Here is a 20,919-nt window from a genome sequence, read left to right on the forward strand (position 1 = left end):
GAAGCGGCCTCAGCATGGCCGGAGAAGCGGTGTGTTGGTGCGCGCCCGGGATCCGAACCCGGGCCGCCAGCAGCGGACCTCGCGCACTTAACCGCTAAGCCACGGGGCCGGCCCAAGCCAATGCTATTTTAAGACAAACGAATGGATGTCATCACTTTGTAAATTGTTATTTAAAAAAATGTACCCCTTGCCTGACACTATTCTTCCATTTCTTAGAACAGGTAGGTCATCTCCGAAGAAAATGTTTTTAACTGCTCTAAATATTTTTTGGAAGTATACAGGGTTTTAATTTTTTAAATAGAATTTAAATATGCACACAGGATACATAAAAATATTTTCAGAACTTTGGTACAAAGGAAAAAGAACTGCAGGATTACACTCATATTACTACATGACTGTAAATAAGATATTTATAATTCAGTCGGCTGTCATAAAAACAGCAACAACAATGCACCCAACATCCAAGTCCACAGCATTTATTTATTCAGGAAAATATTCTCCCTTGCCAAAGCAATGAAATTATCTTTGGTTTTAATAAATATTACTTTTCAAGAAAATCTTTTAAATATAACAAACACAAGCTGGAGGTCTTCCTGGTTAAGAAACGATAAATATGAAAAGACACTGGTGGACAGGATTATGGCATTATTATGGGTTCTATTTCTTAATATGGTGAGCTAAAGAAACAGCAAGGAGGAGATGTCTGGAAACTTTATTTTGTTGTGTATCCCTTTTCAGAAGGTGAGTGGGGGCGTGCTCCAGGTCAGTTCACAAGACAAGTGGCATTTTCCTCCACGTCCACCTTCTCGTGGCTGTCATCATGAGGGTTGGGGCGCACAGGCCATGTCCTTTACCAAATGCCCCAACCAGTGAATGACACTGTCAGGCACATCGTAAGAGACTTATTAATGCTAATCATCTGGCAGCCACCAAGGGCAGGACTTGGACATTGATCAGGGAAAGTTAATGGCAAGTCAAATGCAGTGTGCAAGAACACTGCCCACTCTTACCAACACAGATTCCAGCTGAGTGCAGTCTATGCTATTCAAATCATGACCAAATAATGATGTTAAAATACCACTCGTTATAACAGGGAGCACTGCGTGAGTAGGGGAAAAATTGATGAGTACTAATCAATAATCAAATCTCATATTTAACAAGCTATTTGTGCAGGCCACTTATGTTCTCGGCTTCCATTTACTGACATACGTAAGTAACAGAATGTCTGGCAACTGGACTAAGTCAAGTCTCTTCTAGCCCAAGCACACTACCATCACATCTTACCCTGAGTAAGAGAGAAACCTCTTTCGGCTGAAAAAATTTCCAAGGCCTTCACAAGTAACAAGGTTAGTTCGTTTTCACAGCAGAAGGACTGCATAAATTGGAGACCTGGATAAAAACAGAAAGTTGTGACATACTCATTTCATTTGATTACTTTTTAAACGTCATTCTGTAAGTTTATCTGATCAATACCTTTTATTTTCTTCTTGAACTATTAAGATGTTACAAAAAATATATTGATGAATTACTGAACTATGTAACATACTCCAGGCCCTTATCACATGGCTACTGGACACCTTTGATAAGGCTTCCCTGTGGATCTTGACACTTCCCCTGCAGTCTCTCCAATCCAGTCTAGTTCCACTCTGCCACTCACCTTCATGCCCAAACTGTCTGAAGTTTTCTGGTCCTGTCTCCCGTGCACCTCTGGCCACCCTGACCTGAACGCAAGCCTCTGCTCAAACTTTCCACTTGGAATGCCTGTCTGCTCCCTCTTTTTTTGTTGTTTGTTTTTGTGAGGAAGATCAGCCCTGAGCTAACATCTGATGCCAATCCTCCTCTTTTTGCTGAGGGAGATTGACCCTGGGCTAACATCTGTGCCCACCTTCCTCTACATTACATGGGACCCCACCACAGCATGGCTTGACAAGCGGTGCCATCAGTGCATGCCCAGGATCCCAACCTTCGAACCCTCAGGCCCCTGAAGCGGAGCACGCGCACTTGACCACTGTGCCACCACGCCGGCCCCTCTTCTCCCTTTATGATGCTCACTGACCTCTGGGAATGAGAATCACCTTCTCATTCAGGTTCTCACACTACCTTGTGTCTCATGTTACAGCACTTTCACTGGTCACTGACTGTGCTTCAAGTAGAGCCTCAAGAACCCTATCAATCTGTATCTTTGCTTCCCAACCAAATGGCTGGCAGCAAATAGTCCGTACATGCTTGTTAAAATGAACTACTAAACGTTCACTAGAGAGTAGCCTGAGTCCCCCCTCATCCAAACGTTTCAACACTTTCCAAATTTAAGCTGAAAGAGTAACCTACCTTCCACGCCCACTTGGAGCCTGCAGCTTCACTGCTTCCTTCATCGTTCCATTAATTCCGAAAATTCACACTAGGTGATATAGCAGTAGGTACCAGCTAAATAGCTGATTAAAATAGAATTGCAGTTATTAGTAGTTTTAAAAACTTTTTGTGGCTTATCTAACAAACTGACTGTTAAACCTTCTAGTGTTTTATGCATTTCCCCCTTCCCTCACCCATCCCTTTGTTTTTCCTTGACTGCTTCTTTTACATCTCAGTAAAAGGACCTCAGGAAATTTAAAATTAACTGGAAGTTTTTCTCTACTTCTGATTTATATTGACCAAGTTTGCCAACATGAAATTTTTGACTATCCCTAGTACCGATTTGATTTGCAAGTATCTCTTCAGTCTACGTACCTCTACTCCATCGCTGGTTTCCCTTTGCTTCGCTTATATAATGCGAGGAGGTCTATATAATAAATTCAGGATTCCTGTTTATGCACTTTTCAGCAAAGAGCTAGGAATCAAATAGGGTTTGAATCCTTCTATTCCTAGATAAAAATCTGGTGGATGGGGGTCAAGGCACCCCTTTAAAAGTCATGTTAATATACACACTATACTTTGGGTAAGCAGAAAACTTTAATGAGTAAAGTAGAAAAATTAAAACGATTGCTATAATTCTCATTTTTAACGGTGCTCTAGAATAAATTATTTTTTGGAAGCATCTTAAAATATGGTCCAGTGGTCATCAAATCAGGTCAGACTAATATACTATCTTCTAACACCCAAATACTCGTATCTTACACACCTTGTGCATTAACTTCCATCTTTAAATTTTCTCTTAAAAGGGAAGCTTTAGGGACAAAACCTGATCACAAAGTATTTTTCAAAGTATTACATTTTCAAGTTTGTAACATGAGTACTACAGATTAACATGTTGCAAATACGTGTCTTTTCAACCACTGCATTCACCTTGCTCTTCATTTTCTACAATAAGGGATGACATTTTCCCCAAGTATTTCTATCTTGAGAAGCCTACATTATGAGCAAGTACTAATTTAAAGAGGCTTTTACTGTTCAGTTTAAAAGTTTAGATCAACTTAACAGGTGATATCTGCTGTACCTTTTTTCTGGAAGTAACTTCCACTAAGTTCTGTATGCTATAAACCACCTATGGCATGGCCTGACCTCAGGGGTTCAGAGTAAACATCTGCATGTACTGGTTTCTTAAAAGATGAGTTTCCATAGAAATGTTTCTCCCCCTTAGACTCTGAGAACAAGTCACATGAAATGAAACATGCTTTACTATCTAAATTCAAAGCTTATTTTTGAAATAAATTTTTTCAGTTTTATGGTTTTTTTCCTCAAACGAACAGAAATGTTTATGATTTTGACCTTTTACTCTGAAACCGAGTTAGCTGTCTGCTCTTCAGAAGCCATTAGATTGTTTTTAGTTGAGAGAGTAGAGCTGTATTTCATTGAGCAAACCCTGATAGCTACATTTCAAATCAGAATAGCACCCAAGTCCTCTCATTTCACCAAAATGCATTATTCTGGAGTATGCAGTGGGAAAAATAAATTTCTTCTAAGCTTTTTATCAAGTCTTTAACTTCAGGTCAAGGAGAAATTACATGCTCTGGACTGGCACCAAGTTCACACTGACCCTTCTTATTCCTTCTGTCTGTACAATTTAACTTCACTTCCTAGCTGATTTTATGTACTTCGATATGAATTTATATCACCTTATTAGCCAAAAGGACCTCAACTTCCAAGATTTTTTATAAGCTAACAAAAAATATTTGTGCATTTAGTACAGATGCAGAAAGATTTGGGGAAACCAAGAACATAGGTATCCTAGACTCACTTTTTTGCATTTAGAACATTGTAAAAGTATTTAAACTCTGCAAGTCGGGGTGGGGCATTAAAATGTCTTGCAACAAGTTAAACAGAAGGAATTTGAACCATCAGATTAAGGATCTAACCTTGAAAGGACCTGGCAATATTTGCGCATACTACCTTAAACCTATGCAAGAGGACCGCCAATTGCTAACACACCCAATACTTCACTTCAGGTACGCAAAGGAGATTAGAAAACCTTTTTTTCCTATTATAGAATCCATCCAGGTTACCTATTTCTCCCTTTCACCTGTCTTTTTAAAATAAGAGTCATAACTAATTAAGGTGGTCCTGGAAGCCCAATATAACAAGTGTTAAATGTACAAGCAGCAATTAATTTGGAATACCTATTGGAATCACTGGAACACATTTAGTTGGGCCCTTTTACTCTTCCACACAGCACATTCACATGGACAGACTAAGGAAAAGGAGATGAAATTTAAATCAGCATTTTTTTTTTTTGCTTTATTACTCTTCAAAAAAAATAGTAAGTTGGAACCTTTTACTGTACTTGACCATGACTCTCCCCATCTCCCTTAACTACAAATGAGACAAGGATACCTTATTAATAGCTACCTTAAAAGACTGTTAGTTGTCATTCAAATAAGCCCCAATCATTCTTCTGACGTATGTATGGATTTTATCTATCTTCTCTGTATGCCTCAATACTTGAAAAGCTTTTATGTCCCCAAGTTAGACTATACTTATACTGGCCATCTCACTGCTCTTGGTGGCTTTATTTTTAGATATTGTTTGGTGGATACTAATTTGTGGTACTGCCTCTCAAGTGCTTGGCAAGTATAGAATATTTTACTGGACAAAACTGATTTTACTTCCTGTAAGATCATGGACTGTTAAAGGAATGGCAGGAAAGAACACACTAGAAACAGTTCAGTGTTTTATCAGTTAGATGCTATGTTAGCTCCCCAGCCGGTAAGCCCTGCATAACCTCCAGCAGTGCAGACACTCACACTGGACACGTCCACGAGTAACTGCTATGCTGGGTACAGCACTTGACTGGAACAGTGCAACCAGCAAGGAACTGAACCTTTCTATAACACATCTCTCCATTTGCCTACACTGTTACTACCTCATCACTTTCAACTACAGTACAGTTTCTCACACCCACAGATCCAGCTTTGTTTAAAAGCAAAACCCCTGTTCCTTGTCAAGATGCAAGTATATGTTGAATCCTGGCATGAAAAGGGAAGAAAAAAAAAATCATACCATTCCTAGGCAATAATTAGAAAATTACAAATGAAACATATGGGTAAGTTCCTTGTCCCAGTAACTCACCTAACCTAACCAGTGATTGCTGATGTCTTGGCCTATCAGGTGTCTGCAGCATTTGTTCCCCTGTAACACTGGATCTACAATCCCAACTGAAATTATCCATGGTCTGCATAATGCCAAAAAATTGTACTTATTCAGCTTTCCACGTGGACAGCACATTCCCAACCTAACTGCACAAGATATATACAAATATATATGTTACATTTTTAAAGTAATTCTAGGTTAACAACATTATGAATACACTTCTATTCCCAATCTACTATCCCTTATAGACTAAATTAAGTTCTTTGGGCAAACTACTTAAACATATTCAATCACCTGTATTTTTGGTCAGTTGGCTAGGATATAAAAGTATTATCCTTACTTCATGTTAAGTGCATAGTCTGTTAGCCATTTACAAACCTATCTAAAACTCGCTTATTTTCTGAGCTCCAGCTGTGGGCATGGTTGAAACCGTGACAGCCAAATAAAGTAGCATATTCAGCAACACATAATAAAAATTACCTATTAAGGTAGATTACTTCAACTGTTCAATTTCACACACATAGATAATTTAAACTTTGCAATGTTAAGATACTTTGGGATCCTGGTTTTTCATTTTTTTCCCCTACCCCAACACTCAAGGGATACATATTTCACCAATCCGCACTGTATTTCACTTCCAAAATAACTCTCAAGTGTTTATTTTAAATAGCAAGGTTAGTAAAAAGGGTTAATAAGACAAAGATCACTTCAACACAAGTTAGCTGGACAAAGTATTTTTAACATTCATCTTATAAACATATACTTGTAGTACTAGCACTAGGTAAAACACTGGGGATTCCAGCAGCCTCAATAAAGACTCAAGCACTAACCTGGCTAGACCTGCCACCTGCACGTTTTAGGGCAGAAGGTGAGGAATGACATGGCCAAAACCAAAACTCAAATCTAAAAATTATCCAACACTCTCCACATCAGAAGGGTATTGTAGTTTACTTTTAGATAAGTTTAGGCAACTAAGATTTGAAGAGACTGTGGTTTACGTTGACAAATCCAAATTGCTGTTTAGAGATCTGAGGTAATTGATAATATTCTTACTCAAAGCACTAATAGTCCCTTAAAAATTATGCATGCATTCCAATGCGTAAATATTGCAACCTATTACCAGGCCATGACATATATCTTTGCTTTTATTAACTATTACTAAAATGTTGAAACAAACCCTATTTTTCTCAGAGCCCCAGAAATATAACAATGACGAAGTTTAGGCTCAAACCATTTCAAGCGTTCTAGGGAAAAATGGCTTTAGAAAGAACGTTGTGTTCATCTTTCCAGGAGCGTCTTTAAGTGAGTACTCTGGAGGGCTGGGAGTAAATAATTATTCTCTGCCACAAGTTCCATCCATTTTTAAAAATAGACATTTTATGGTTATGTGTAGGAAAGGAATTATGGAAACCAATGTTTTTTAAGACGTGCATTTATATGTCTAACTAATAACAGAAACTAAAACTTGGGCTATAAAGGATGTAAGTTTATGCCTTCCTTAGTAGAATAAGCTTATTCTGGTTTTGGCTTTTTAAAAACATCAGATACACTCTTAGAGATCTACATCAGTTATTGGTATGTGAGAGACGTCTGTACCCACTGCCTAAAAACCTATTAAAATATTTCATCATTTTTATTTGTGCAATCGGACCTATTACAATCCTAGAATAAAAGCCAATTTATATGAAGTTTACAGAAACATGTCAATTCCAACAACTGAGGCAAATCTTAAATACAGAACACAATCTGTCCACGAATGTAAACTCCCCAAGTGAAAAACATACTTAAAATACTATTAGCTGCCTTTCCTGAAAAACCTTTAGCACTTTTTCAAAAACGACTGTCTTTGAGCTTTAAATACCTTGTTGCTAATGCTCAGGACAGCTAGTTTCATTCCTTCTTTTCAGACGGGATCTACCCTAGGCAAATATTGGCTTATCGTTTCATGGATTTAGTACGGCTTCCTTTTTTGAATTTCAATGTCAGATTGATTTGACTCGGACTTCACCTTATGATTTCATCTTGCTGTCTGGACCTTAGGGCCAGAAGCTGGTCCTGGCCTTTTAGGTCAGAGCCAGAGCTCTCCATCAAAGACTAGATATTGAGTAACAAAACGTGACTCATTTCTATCTTGCAGCATTTTTTGTCTTCTTTCCTCATTCACCTCTTTGTGCTGTTTTCATACCACTGTAGCTGACCAATCTGATCTGATTCTCTACTCAGGATGACAGTTACAGGTAACTGTCTGCAAACTTTCTAGTCAGAGCACCCCTTAAACCAACAGCAATCTCAGAAGAGTTTTCTCTGGGTATAGTTGCGACAGTTGTTCTCAACTATATCTGTTATGTTTTTGTTATTCAGTGTTTTGCTTGCCACAGAGGAGAGGTAGGCAAGGGGAGGGGCTCACGATAAACCAAGTTTCTCATTCACAGATCTTATTCTGCCAAACTTAGCATTTAACTTATTCTTCTCGCTTTTGGTTGCTTTTTGGTGCACCCCCTCTTCTCAATTTCTTAAATACTTCCTAAGATTATTTCTTTTCATATAAATATAGACATTACCATTAATTCTGATCTTGACTGCTCCTTAAAATTTTAACATTTTCTGAGCAATTTTTTATCTATTTTCTCTCTCTTCCCCAAGTTTTCTGGGCTACACAGGCATGACAGTCTACCAAATAGTGTTATTTGACCATTATTCTCCCATTACAATGATTAGAATGAGAGCCTTAATAAGCCACTTTAAACTGGAAGGTATATCCAAGAAGTTTTAAAGGCACCTAAACATTTAGAACACCTGAATACCAATTAGCAACGAAGTTTGACTTTTTTCCCCCTGGGTAAGTCTACGCAATCCTAGTAATAACGTCTACTGAAAAGTAGCTCATGCTAGTGGTTGCCAGCAGTAAGCTAAGTGCTAAAAAGACAAAACCACTTGAGACACTACCTTGTACTGCTAACCATTCTTATGGTAATTAAAGGATTAGCCTTTGTTCCAAAAATTTCTCAACTGAACCTACACCATAATCTAAAACTCAACTCCAGCTCACCTTTTAGCAAGAAAATTCCTAGGAGTATGAACAAATTAAAAATCTGATTTAAAATGGCTAAAACAAGAATCTAAGCAATCAGAAATATAGACAAACCTAAACTTACCAGAAGCAACCTGAAACACCAACAAAACGCTACACTGAAGTCAAAGTTTAGTTCTACAGTTTGACTCCTGATCCCTCACTTCACATCAGTGAGGGTCCTTTAGATGATTAAGTGTTCTGTGCAAACCCAATAAAATTACAGTTCGGGGATCTAATGTTATCACATAGCTACAGTCAAGTTAGCAGTGTTGTGTAGCAGTGAAATCAACAACTGGCTCGTATGACGGCTTCTAAAAGCATCTGTTCCCAGAGTTTCATGTATTATACATATGTATATAAATAATCAGTTGAGGACAGCCATTAGAATCATTTTGTAAAGATGATAAACTGCGTGATAACTTCTCCCAGCCAGTACCTTTTCCCCTCATTAAATGTTAAAAGTCATCTGGGGGGGAGGGGAAGGGAAGAATTCAACTTTACTTCATCATTAAAATCATCAGTATACATTTAAGTTTTTAAAACCTAAATGTTCCGAGTACAGAGTAAAGAATAAGCTGTCCAGAAAGCACACACTTAAGTTTTCTCCTCTTGGGAGTTTTATAAAGGGATTTTGAACCTTGATGGCGAGAATCCCAAAACAAGAGTAAAATGAATTCTTTTTATTGCAAACAAACGTCTAAGTTAATTTCTCCACCCACTTTCTTCAGAAAGAAAAAGAAATCAGCAGGCTAAGGAGATACCCATTCAAGAACTGACATGATTAAAAATTAAGATATAAATGGGTGACTCACAATTTCATTAGCTTACAAAGATGGTGGAGTTAACTACTACAAGCACACTAGTTATACAGTATTTTGTGGGAGAAGGGCATACAGACATAGCTAACTTCATATAGATCCCATTAGACAACTGGATTTACAACAAGTTTTTTAATAAGAAATGGGCAAAGCCAGCTTTCTTTTCAGAATCAAAATGCAGAACAAATGGAAAAATTATGGTATTTAACCTTCACAAGTTTGAGCCTCCACAAATAATGCAACCAAGTTTTACATTTTTAACAGCCCTTCTACATACACTCCATCTTCTCTATCTTGTTTCCAAGTTTTATCTTCAGTTCCAATTATGCCAATTCCATTGTTATTTAAAAAGAACAAGCCTTCCCAGTTATTGTCAGAAATTACTATTTAGCTCACCCCCTCCACTACTCAGCAAGCTACAGAGAGGATGGAGTGTAATATGAGCAGTACAGAGTCTTATGCAATTCATGAGGACCATGTGGTCCTTACATGAATCTGGCTGCTAACATTTCTATCATATTGAGACAATGGCTCCCGACTGTTCTCTCTGTGAGAAATGGGGGAGTAAATTCTTAATAAAAGACACCAGGTACAAAGCAACATTTTACTTTTGTTGTGATAAAAAAAAAAGTCACATTTTACAGATAAAATGTAGAACCCTGAAATACTGACACATTCTCTTATCGTGCACAATGCTGAGGTTCTCTTACGATTCACTTTAAAACTGCAATTAAAAATGTACAAAAAAGAAAAGAAAAAAAATCAACCCACAAAGCTTCTAAAAAAGGAACCCGCAGGCACTTCCTCTTGTGGAATGTTTAAAAAGTTAGCCTACTAAAGAAAACAGTCGACTTCTTGTGAAGGTTTTGGAGAAATATGTATCAGTTCGTTTTATTTGGGTATTCAATAATATCCTTGGTGATAATGCTGACTCCATGGCTTCTGACCCCAGAATTGCTGTAAGAGAAAATTTTTTTTTTAAAGAAAAAACATCAATAAGCCACTCAAACTGCTTTTAGGAAATGACAATGAATCTAATTCAGAGTAATTGCTGGAAACAAATTTATACCTGTCATACCTCTGATTTCTATCAAACCAGATTTAGTTAGTATTAACATCCCATTATCAATAAACACATTACAAAAGGAAACACATCATAACTTGGTTAGTTTATACAATTAAAGCTAGTAGTACAAAGAACCATATGTATTAAATAATATTACTTTACTAAAAAAATATTAAGTTACAGCAAACTCCAACCTATATTGCCTTCAAAAAATAAGATTATAGCTACAACTCCAACACAATTCACACCTTGCCCTGAAACATTTATAAACACTTCAATCCCTGGACAAAATCTTTTTCAAGACTGATTCTTATGAACTCAAAATACAATTGATGCACATAAGAAATTACTTACACCCTGCTGCCACTGGTTGTAGCCCTGAGATTGATTTTTGTAGCCACGATTGTTTCCTCGTCCTCTGAAGTTCTTAAAAAAAAAGAAAAAAATCTTTAAAAACTCAGAGCACAACTTGTTAGGTTTGTATGTGAGGGGGAGACAGGGCACAGCACAGAAGTGGACAGTCTGCTAGCCATTCAACTCGGCACCCTCTGCTGGTTTGTTGTGAGGTGTTTAATTTATTCATTACAAGACATCGCCTGACTTGTTGCTAGTTAGTGCACCTGGAAATTAAAATTAATTAAGTGAACTCATTTTACCATCACTAGTTTAATTTCACTTACGTCCATGCATACACACTATGTTCCTTACAATTCTCACTGAGACTATGCAACCTAAGCTTAGAACTTCCCAGGCTAAATTATACAAAAAAATCAGTGCTTACAGAGACCTTAAATCATTACCTGGTTGTAGTTCCCTCTGTTGGGCATTCCACCTCTGTTGTAGTTCCCTCTGTTTGAATAACCGCCTCGGCTGGGAAAAACAGGGCCACGAGGGTATGGATAGCCAATTCCACCACTTCCTCCGCCACCACCACCTCTCTGTGGCATGTTGCCCCTTCTATTATATCCACCACGATTCCCAGGAGCTAAAAACAAGAGACATTTAGTTTAACAGTGTATTGTACCTCCTTTACATATGACTTAGGGTTCTTCTGGACCATTCCTTTACTTTAGGGGAAAAATTAATGTTTAATAAGGCAAAAGTAACGTTTAATTTGTCCCTTCACATAACCTAGGTGTATGTCTACTATCAAATCACACTAAGATTTTAAATTAGTTACTAGGGCAGCTAGGATCAATATGAGAATCAAACTTCTTATGTTAAATTCAGCTCAATCACATATAGACCCAAACTAGAAGATTATCACTTGTTTCAATCTTGAACCAAATAAACAGAATACTCAAAATTAACTTGCCTCCTCCTCTGAAATTTCCACCACGCATATTGAACCCGCCACGTCCTCTATGGCCACCACCTCTGTTAAACTGGTTCTTGCCACTCTTATTTTTATTGCTCTTCTTTGAGCCAGTGTTCTGTTTCTTTTCTGGTGGAAGAGCCTTTTTGCTTTCTTCCTTATATTGCTCCAAAAGTTTTTGGGCTTCCTCCTTCTGAAGTTCAACATAGGTTATTTCATCAAAGCACTCAGCTACCTCTGGCAGAGTAAAGTTTCCTATGAGGAATAAGGTCAGATTAACTTAAAAACCCACTAAACAAATTCACAATCCTAAGTCTATAATTCTTGAATGGCTTTAATTCCTTCAACACACACTACAGTATCTACTCACAGTTTACTAACATTTTCCTAAAAATAGAAATAAGCCAAAGACACTCATTTACAAAGAGTTAATGTAACTCCTGAAACAGTATTACTGGCAGAAAATGTTAATTTAAGTTTGCAGATATAAATCATAAGGAGATTTAACATAGTATGTTAACAGCAGAATTAAATTCCATGCCTTTCATCTTCAGGACTGCATGCTCTGGTAGGTCTTTCCCCTCTACTTCTGCTTTCTTCTGTGTTCTTTGCTTGTAGTCTTCATCTTTTGGGCAAACTACGACGGCTTTTCGTTGGAAGCCTGCAAACAGGCACATTTTTCTCCTCTGGGCAGCAGCAGACACATTTGTCTTTAAAAAAAAAAAAAAAGTTAAGTTTATAACCCTGAACATTAATTCTACGCCAAACCCAATTATCAGTTACATCTTTTAACTTCAAAACTACAGCTTACCTGGTCCAGAATGAAATTGCGCTTCTTACGTGCAGCAATCTCAATAAACTTTCCCAGACACTGTGGAGCTCTCTGCAATAGAGTGTTCAGTTTTCCAGTATCTGCCATTTGCTTCTTAAAACCGGCCACCTATTTTTGAAAGTCAAAAAAAATTTCCTTTGAACTTATGAATCTCAGGTTAAGCTTTTAATATCAGCTTAGAGCTATAGGGAATGCAGGCAACATTCTAAAGTTTAAATATTGCCTTTTCTCATTATTCCTACACCAAAAAACACTTTACCATGTAACAAGACCCTCTACTATTCTATCTTCTGGATGTTAAGAGTTCAAAAAATTCTATAGAAAAGAATTAAAAGACAATTAAGATTAGCCACCAGAAGGCAGTTGACCTTACAGATAAAGACCCTACTTAAGTAACCAATTTAACTTTGCCCACACTCCTGTCTCTAAGATGATCATCCTTTAAATATTATACTTACCATCATTTTATCCATGATGGTATTTGTTCCAAGAATGTTGTATTTACCAGGATTTTCTGCTGCATGTTTAGTAACCCAAGTTGTTTTTCCAGCTCCTGGCAAGCCAATCATCATAACCACCTACAGTGGAGAAAACGTTATTTCATTATCTCATCATTAGAAGCCACTTAGTAATTCTTTAAATATATTTTTAATACACAAGAACCCACTTTACCTAAAATTTCACAGCCTTTATAACAAGGAAATTTGTGTTTGTGGAATATCTAACATTCCACATAAAGAGAGAAGATAGCTACTAAAGAAAAAAAAATCACTGGCTGAGAGCAACAGGTATGGCAGAAAGTAAATGAAAACAGACCACTCACAGCTCTTCTAAATGTCATTTTTGCCAAGCAGGAGGAATCTTTTCAAATGCTTTTAAAACGAAAATCACTTACTTCACAATCTTTCTTCTCTTCAGGCCCCTTTGGTCCTCTAACTCGATCCTCCAAGGGGACATTCTGGATAAAAGTATAGTCTTCAGGTATTGGAAAATATGGCTTTTCCTTCTGACCAAAATTAAATTCAACTGCACAGTTGTGGCAGAGAACATGTGGGAAGAGTGGCCGCCCAGCAAGAACTTCCTTACTGATTTTGAATGCAATGCCAAGATCCTGACCATTCTTTGCATAGGAGAGTTCTACTTCATCACTTTCAAAGTTCTGTTAATTGGAAAAAAAAAAAATCAAGTTTTAATCTGCTTCCTATAAGCCTTCTACAAAAAACTTCAAAATTCAAATTAGGAGTGAAGCTTATCCTGTGGAAAACATATTTAGGTTAACTATTAAGAGCTTTCTGGTTATAAACCATAAAACACCTATATCCAAAAGCAAAAACAGTATTGCCTTAGAAAATAGACTGGATTTTTAGATCAACTTCATATTAAGTCGTTTTCAGTCAAAATGAGTTGGTATTGAAGGCTGACATTGATACAGCTTAAGAAAAAAAATTCTAGCTAATAACTTGCCATATATACATACAAATTTAGCTATGACTTACAGCAAAACATGTAATCACATCATTTTCATCAAACTTCTCTCCATAATCTTCAGTCTCACAGTTGCATGTTTTTATTCCTTTCAGAGAATATCCATAAGAAAATTCTTCCTCACCTAAGAAAATAATTAACTTTCATGAAGCTGATTTTTCAAAACAGTCCAATGACCCACATATTTTAATATTCAACAGAAACAATAAGTATATAATCTAATGTTCTCTCACTTACACTGACTTTATACTAGATATAAAATTAATGAGAGCTGGGCGGATTATATAATTAGTTGATAAATTGCATGCCATGGATAACATTCTATTTTAACCATTAGTCATAAAACAAGTAACCATAAAAGAAAAACTAAAATTCAGCCTGTGCCTACTACATGCTAATATTTTTCATCTCTATAATATTAACAGACTGTATAAAAACAGGCAAAAAGTTTAGAATGCTTTCTTGTCTAACTACTGAAATCAGACCCTAAACACCCATGAGCAAAATACTCAAATGGAAACTTTACCAAGCAACATTCCACTTGTGGTTAGTGACCAGCCAATACGAACTTCATGTATGTCAATATCTTTTGTATATAAATGCCTTACTGGGATCTTCTCTGTAACCTGAAAATCAAATCATAAGTGATTAAACCATAAACCAAGGAACATAAACCCCTGAACTCTTGCTTATTTCATTTGGGCCATGGGCTAATTCTTCTCTAGCTCCTAATCAAAAAAACACCCTCTCTACCTCATTTCCCCCAACATTTACGAGAACTTTAAAAACTGACATAAAGAGCTTATAAATTGCAATTGAGAACAGTTGAGGTTAAGTACTTGGTTGATTCACACGTATAAGAACAGTTAAGGGGCTGGCCGAGTGGCGCAGCGGTTAAGTGCTCAAGCTCCGCTGTGGCGGCCCGGGGTTTGCCGGTTCGGATCCCCAGAGCGCACGGAAGCACCGCTTGGCAAGCCATGCTGTGGCGGCGTCCCATATAAAGTGGAGGAAGATGGGCACGGATGTTAGTCCAGGGCCAGTCTTCCTCAGCAAAAAAAGAGGAGAATTGGCAAATGTTAGCACAGGGCTTATCTCCTCACACACACACACACAACAAAAACCCGTTACTATTTAGAAATTACATATTCTAAATTCTCAATTTAAAACCATTTAAGGTATACCTTTACTATGCTTTTCTCCGGAACAAAACCAGGCCCCTAACCAAATTTTTTAATTTTTAAACCGTTGGTAGGCCTTTCAAGTGCCCAATAAAAAAAAGGAGGACCCTAAGTAAACAGGCTGGAACTATATCATAAATTCTGATATAACAAACATGTTCAACCATTACAAAACAAAGGTTCCAAGCCCCTCTTCTAATCCAAAGAAACTTCAAAAATAAAAAGTTCCACTGACACTTAATAATATCAGACAAATGAAAACTCAAAGGCTCTTAAAGTAAAAAAACAAATCACAAAACTGCATTTACCTTCATCTCAAAACAGACTTTGCCCTTTGACACACCATAAGATGCCCTTCCTCCAGCCCAGAGAAAAGCAAAACTCTCCATAGTAAGGGAAGAAGCACTGAGGCGATCTCTTGATATTTTAAAATGTAGATCACAATTATCTGTAATTATATCAAATACCATATTATTTCTTTTGACATCCAACGTAAATATATCTGCTATGTAAACAAAACTTGGTTATTAAATTTTTGCACTCTACCTTAATTCTGAATAAAAGTTTTTACAGATCATGCTGTTGTAATTTTCAATTTAAGCCCCACTCCCACCAAGTCACTCTTGCCAAATTAAGAATTAAAGTGTAAACTATCTATAAAACTAAGGTTTAACGTGTATATTTTACATACATAAAATAATCAAGACAATGTGACATCAATACATACCTGCTCTGCTCTTTACCTTGATTTAGAGGCAAGCAGTAGAGGATAGCAGGAAATCAAAGTGAAGCATGCCAGAACCAGGTAGAATTTACCAGTGCCACAATAAAACTGAAGGGAGGCCATGACCAAATACTTCAAAATAGGAGTATGAGCTGTTGATCCTGCATTTTTTAATTTTAAAACACCAGGGGCTCTAGATCCTAAATTCTTTTCTCAAATTTGTGAAGGTGGCAGCCTCAATCTACGAAGAACAAACCTGGTGGTCCAAGGCTGTTAATATTACAGCATTTGAGGTCCCCTTTCCCCAGGCTTGCCTGTTACTCAACCACCACAGGAGATTATCCACTTCCGGGATTATCCAAATCCCAGATGTCTCTAACCTAGCTACCTTCGGGTCACTGGGTATTAGCATGCACCTTCTCCGAGTTCTCACTTGAGGGAGAGCTAAAGTTAAGTTAGAAAGCTGTTCTCTTAAGCTTTTATTGATGAGAGAAAATTATACCTACAGTTTGGAATTTTCCTTCAATTAGCTCTGCTTCTCAAATTCCTGATCATCATTGATAAAATTTTCAATTCAACAAACTGTTTGAACCCAATACGGCACTTAACAAATTGATATTCCTAAGTGATCAGCTAATAGTCTACTTTGTAATAATAGCATTATTTTCTTGAATTATTGCTTCAGTATTTCGCCAATCCCTACTGACTTTATATTTAAGCAACTGAATCTAACAAAGCTTTCAACTTAACTACTTTTCCATGCAGTTTTTTCTTTTATAAAGACTCCATTATCTCAACTACTTCGTAAAAGGTACTCAATAAGAAATCAAGAGTTTTACACTTACACTCTTACAAACCTCAATAGAAACAATTTGTTTTCAAAAAGGTGAAAATCTAAGCTGCAACTCCCTTAGACCTACAGGGCAAGCTAACACCTTACCTCATCTTTCAAGCAATTATTTCTACCCTTTGTTCTGTTTATCACACTAAAGACCTGTGCATTCCGCTCAAATACTAAACCAACAAAAATTTTTTGTAATTAAAAAATTACGAATCTGACAGCCAAGGCCCATTTAAAGGTTTGTAATACTTCCTCATACTCAATTGCAACCCAACTGGGTAAAGTAGCAGTTTTTACAGCGCTGCCATTGATACCATTCGCTGCTGAAGAAAGCTAGTGGCCCAGTGATAGCCCACTGCTGCTGCCCCAGGTCTTTGGAAGAAATCAACTTATGTTAAAGCAGCAGCTACTGAACTGGAATTAAGAACAAAAGAGCAGTTATTGAGAAAGTAATATTACAATCTTTTAGAATAGGGAATATACTTCTGTGCTAATGGGAAAAATCATTACGAAATATTTAACCCAAATAGCTCAATATAATACCACCAAAAAATGAAATTACTTTATTGTAGAAGCCTGTAAGGACAAATTATAGGTAGTCTTACAAATTTCCATTAGCTAGTCAAAAATTGGCATTAATTTTACATTCCTACAAACGAGAACTTTCCAGTCACATAAACAAGTTACCAAATTGCTAAAACCTGTAAAACTATCAATACAACACAACTGATACCGCGCTAGACATTACGCTACCGGAATCTGAATACAAGCCATCTTCCTGCCTTTAAGAAAACTTACGCTAAGTGCTCCGCGTAAGTTCAATGCGCTGCATTCAGTTTTCTAACATTTTGGAACCAAAAACCACCACCACTGATCACTGGGGAGCAGGGGGATGAAGAGCTCCACTTACAAGTATCGAGACAAACCACCGTGTCATCGAAGTGCTCATCTTCTTCCTCCACCGGCGGCTGCGGGGACTTGGCTCTGAAAGACACAAGCGCCTCCTGAAGCGGCTGTTCCGCCCGCGTTGGAGCGGGCGACACGCAAGGCCGGGCCGGCCGCCTCTACCTGCTGTACTTGTTCTCCTCAATGTACTCGAAATATCCGCGGCCGTGATCTTCGCGAGGGCGCTTGACGCCTCTCTTCTTATCTCCGCCCTTCTGCTCTGTTTTGCCGTCTCCTACAACACACAACACCCCGTGCGTGAGGCCACGCCGCGACACCACCAACGGGAAAACCCTTTTCTACTTCCAAGCGCAGCAGAGCTAGCCCCTTTCCTGTTTTTTCTGCAAGCGTTTTCAATCGACGCGTCAAACGCGGAATTCAAAGAGCGATCAGCTTGGAACTGGCTCGGCGCGAGTGACGCAGTCTAAAGACATCACTAATCGTGCCCGTCTGCTCGAAGGTTCGAGAAGGCTAATGAACACTGGCGCGGCCTAGGCGCGGAGCCCACGTGCCAGCGCGGGCAACCCGGGGAGGGGGAGGGGCCGCCCGCCTCCCCTCCCCCACCGCGCGCCGCATTGTGCTCGCCTTCCGCCCCGCCCGCCGCCGGAAGTGACGTCAGCGGGCCCCGCGCCCTTGCACAATGCGCGCCCCGCGCCGCCCCAGCGCGCCCGCCGGCCTCCCCTCCCCCCGACATGTGCCGCCCGCGGCTGCAGCGCCCCCGGCGCCCGCGCCCGTCATGGCGGCGCCGCGGCCCGGGCCCCCACGCCCGCGGCCCCGGGCTCCGGCGCCGGCGCGTCCCCGCCGCGCGGCGCGCACGCAGCACTCACCCGCCGCCGGAGCCCCGGGGCGCCCGCCGCCGCCGCCTTCCGCCTTCTTCTTACCTCCCGCCGGCGGCTGGCCCGGCCGCGCCCCGGGCGGCGCCACGGTCACGGCGAACAGCGAGGTGGGGCCGCCCTTGCCCGCCGCCTCCTTAGGCGCCCCGCGCGCCTGCGGGGGCTGCGGCTGCGGCGCGGCCGGCGGTTGGGGCTGCGCGCCGTGCCCGTTCTCGCCGCCCGCGGCCTCCTCGTCGTCGCCCAGCTCGTCCTCGCCCTCCTGGAAGCCCTGGTCGTCGCCGTTCTCGTCCTCCGAGGCGGCCTCCTCCGCCGCCGCGCCCGCGCCCGCGCCGTTCTCCTCGCCCAACTCCATCTGGTCGCCGTCCAGCGCGGCGATGCCCTCCTCCTCCTCCTCGTCCTCCTCCTCGTCGTCGTCGCCGCCCGCCGCGGCCTCGGGGCCCAGGCCCGCGCCCGAGCGCCCGGCCGCGTCGCCGCCCAGCTCCAGGCTGCCGTTCCCGGGCTCCGCGGCGGGCCGGCCCGCCTCCTCGTCGTCCAGCGCGGCCTGCAGCCGCTCCATGAGCTCGGCCTTGAGGCCCTTGTCGGACAGGCGCCGCTTCTTGAGCTCCTCCTTCAGCTCCGACACCTTCAGCTTCTTCACGTTCACAGGCGAGGAACTCATGGTGAGGCCCGGCTCCGCGCTGGCGTGGCTCACTCTCGGCGCGGCGGCGGCGGCGGCGGCTGGGGTTCGCGCTGCAGAGCGGACCGCCTGGACGCGAACGGCGCCAATTCCTTTCACCGAGCTCGCGAGGCAGACACGGACACCCGCCCGGCGCGCGCGAGCACGCAACGTCCTCTCGCGGGGCGGCGCCGCGCACGTCACAGGCGCCCGCCCCGCCCCGCCCCTGCGCGGGAGCGCGCGCGCCCGCCTCCCCGCCCCCACCGCACCCAGCGCCGCCTCCGGGGCTCCCCGACCCCGCCCCCACCCCGGGCCCGGGCCGCCAGGCGGCTGCCCGTGGAGGCAGAGCAGTGGGTGGACGGAAACCGCCTTTCGGTTAAACCGACCCGCCGGCCTCCCCGGCTCTCTGGTGGCCGAGCCCCTGCTGCTCTGCGTGTCTGCAGCCCGTGGGCGGCTTCTGTGTAGACCCTTGAGGCCTCGGCCTGGCACTTTCAACGCAAGCCTCCGCCTTTTCTTCCATCTTAGGTTTGCCTTGGTATCCGTTTTTCCACACAGTTGTTTAAAACGCCGTAGATTTTTATTTCAGCTTTGGTTTGTACAACACAAGCTGACGATTATTGTACGCAGAGGGTCTCCTGCCGCCTGGTCTCGGGTTCCCTTCTCCGCGCCCCGCCCGCGCGGAGGGCTCTGAGTGGCAGGACGAGCCGGGCCTGCCTTTGTCCCCGCCGGCCCTGAGCGCGGGCCCTGCCGCTGCCGCAGAGCCTCTGCAGCGCCTCGGCGGGCGGCCGCTGGCCGGGGCAGTGGAGCCTCGGATCTGCGTGTCTCGGTTCTCTCTGCCTACCAAAGGGAGGGACCACCTGTAAGATTTATTCCGGCCAGTTTAGGACCTGGTCATCCAGTTATGGGGTCCCGGTAGCTAACAATGAGGATGAGACCCAGCTAGACCATACACTTTGATTCTGTTGCTGTTCCTGTAGACACACTCTTGGCCAAATCATGCTGAAACGCTAATAAAAGCTTATGAAAAGTAATGGGCTATGATTTTGTAAAAAGAAAAATAGACCAATTTCCGAAAAAACCTGTTATTTTGGTATATTTTAGAAGTTTAGTCTTTACTAAATAAAAGGTGTGGGATGTTCTTGAGGTTTCAGATGGGGTGCCAGAATTTAGGTTTATGATAGAGGTGAACATCTGAAACCTCGGAGAATCTGCACAATGACGAGCCAGTGTTCCACTCTCTCTGACTGAGGAGGTCAGTTATGCCCACTGGTTGGTGCTTTGGCTGGCACAATAATGCTGCCCCGACGTTAAGTTGAAATTGGGAAAATACACGTGAACTTTCGCCCATAGGCTAGTCAGATTTAACTGATTAATTTTATTTTTAAAGTTTCTTTTCCATAGATTTTAAGAAGCATGTATTTTACCATACAGCCATTATGAAAATGAAATATTAACATTTGTGAAATGATTTGAGCTAAAATTAATGGATTTTGTACAGTACTGATAATGCTCAGTCCAAATTAATGGAGGTGGAACAGATAGCACCCAGAATGGGAACCTCCAAATAGTGCCAAAAACTCATTGTAGTCTTTGATTATGATGTCCTTGGAGCTTATAAACAAGTCACAAAATGG

The 20,919-nt window shown here is 41.1% G+C and overlaps 1 protein-coding gene across 4 annotated transcripts; it reads right to left on the reverse strand.

Moving 5' to 3' along the window:
- Positions 1-460: 460 nt before the first annotated feature.
- HNRNPU (heterogeneous nuclear ribonucleoprotein U) lies at positions 461-19,407 on the reverse strand. 4 transcript variants are annotated; one of them, XR_015550033.1, is made up of 16 exons: positions 18,625-19,407; positions 17,921-18,032; positions 17,763-17,836; positions 15,596-15,735; positions 14,636-14,735; positions 14,121-14,233; positions 13,520-13,783; positions 13,083-13,202; positions 12,604-12,732; positions 12,334-12,502; positions 11,793-12,047; positions 11,278-11,462; positions 10,832-10,903; positions 4,551-4,621; positions 2,329-2,432; positions 461-1,389 (listed from the first exon to the last, which is right to left on the reverse strand). XR_015550033.1 is itself a non-coding variant. In XM_087424497.1 (14 exons), exons 1-14 carry the CDS (start codon positions 19,286-19,288, stop codon positions 4,574-4,576), a joined length of 2,445 nt encoding a protein of 814 aa, XP_087280623.1. In that variant the 5' UTR covers positions 19,289-19,407; the 3' UTR covers positions 2,928-4,573. The 4 variants fall into 4 exon arrangements, 3 of the variants coding, with proteins under 3 accessions (XP_087280623.1, XP_087280622.1, XP_087280624.1); XM_087424497.1 differs by lacking the exons at positions 461-1,389; positions 2,329-2,432 and having other exon boundaries at positions 2,928-4,621; XM_087424496.1 differs by lacking the exons at positions 461-1,389; positions 2,329-2,432; positions 4,551-4,621 and adding an exon at positions 9,259-10,368 and having other exon boundaries at positions 18,625-19,406.
- Positions 19,408-20,919: the final 1,512 nt, after the last annotated feature.

The sequence above is a fragment of the Ceratotherium simum genome, chromosome 36, assembly GCF_057802395.1.
Source record: "Ceratotherium simum simum isolate JZ-2026a chromosome 36, ASM5780239v1, whole genome shotgun sequence".
Lineage (NCBI taxonomy): Eukaryota > Metazoa > Chordata > Mammalia > Perissodactyla > Rhinocerotidae > Ceratotherium > Ceratotherium simum.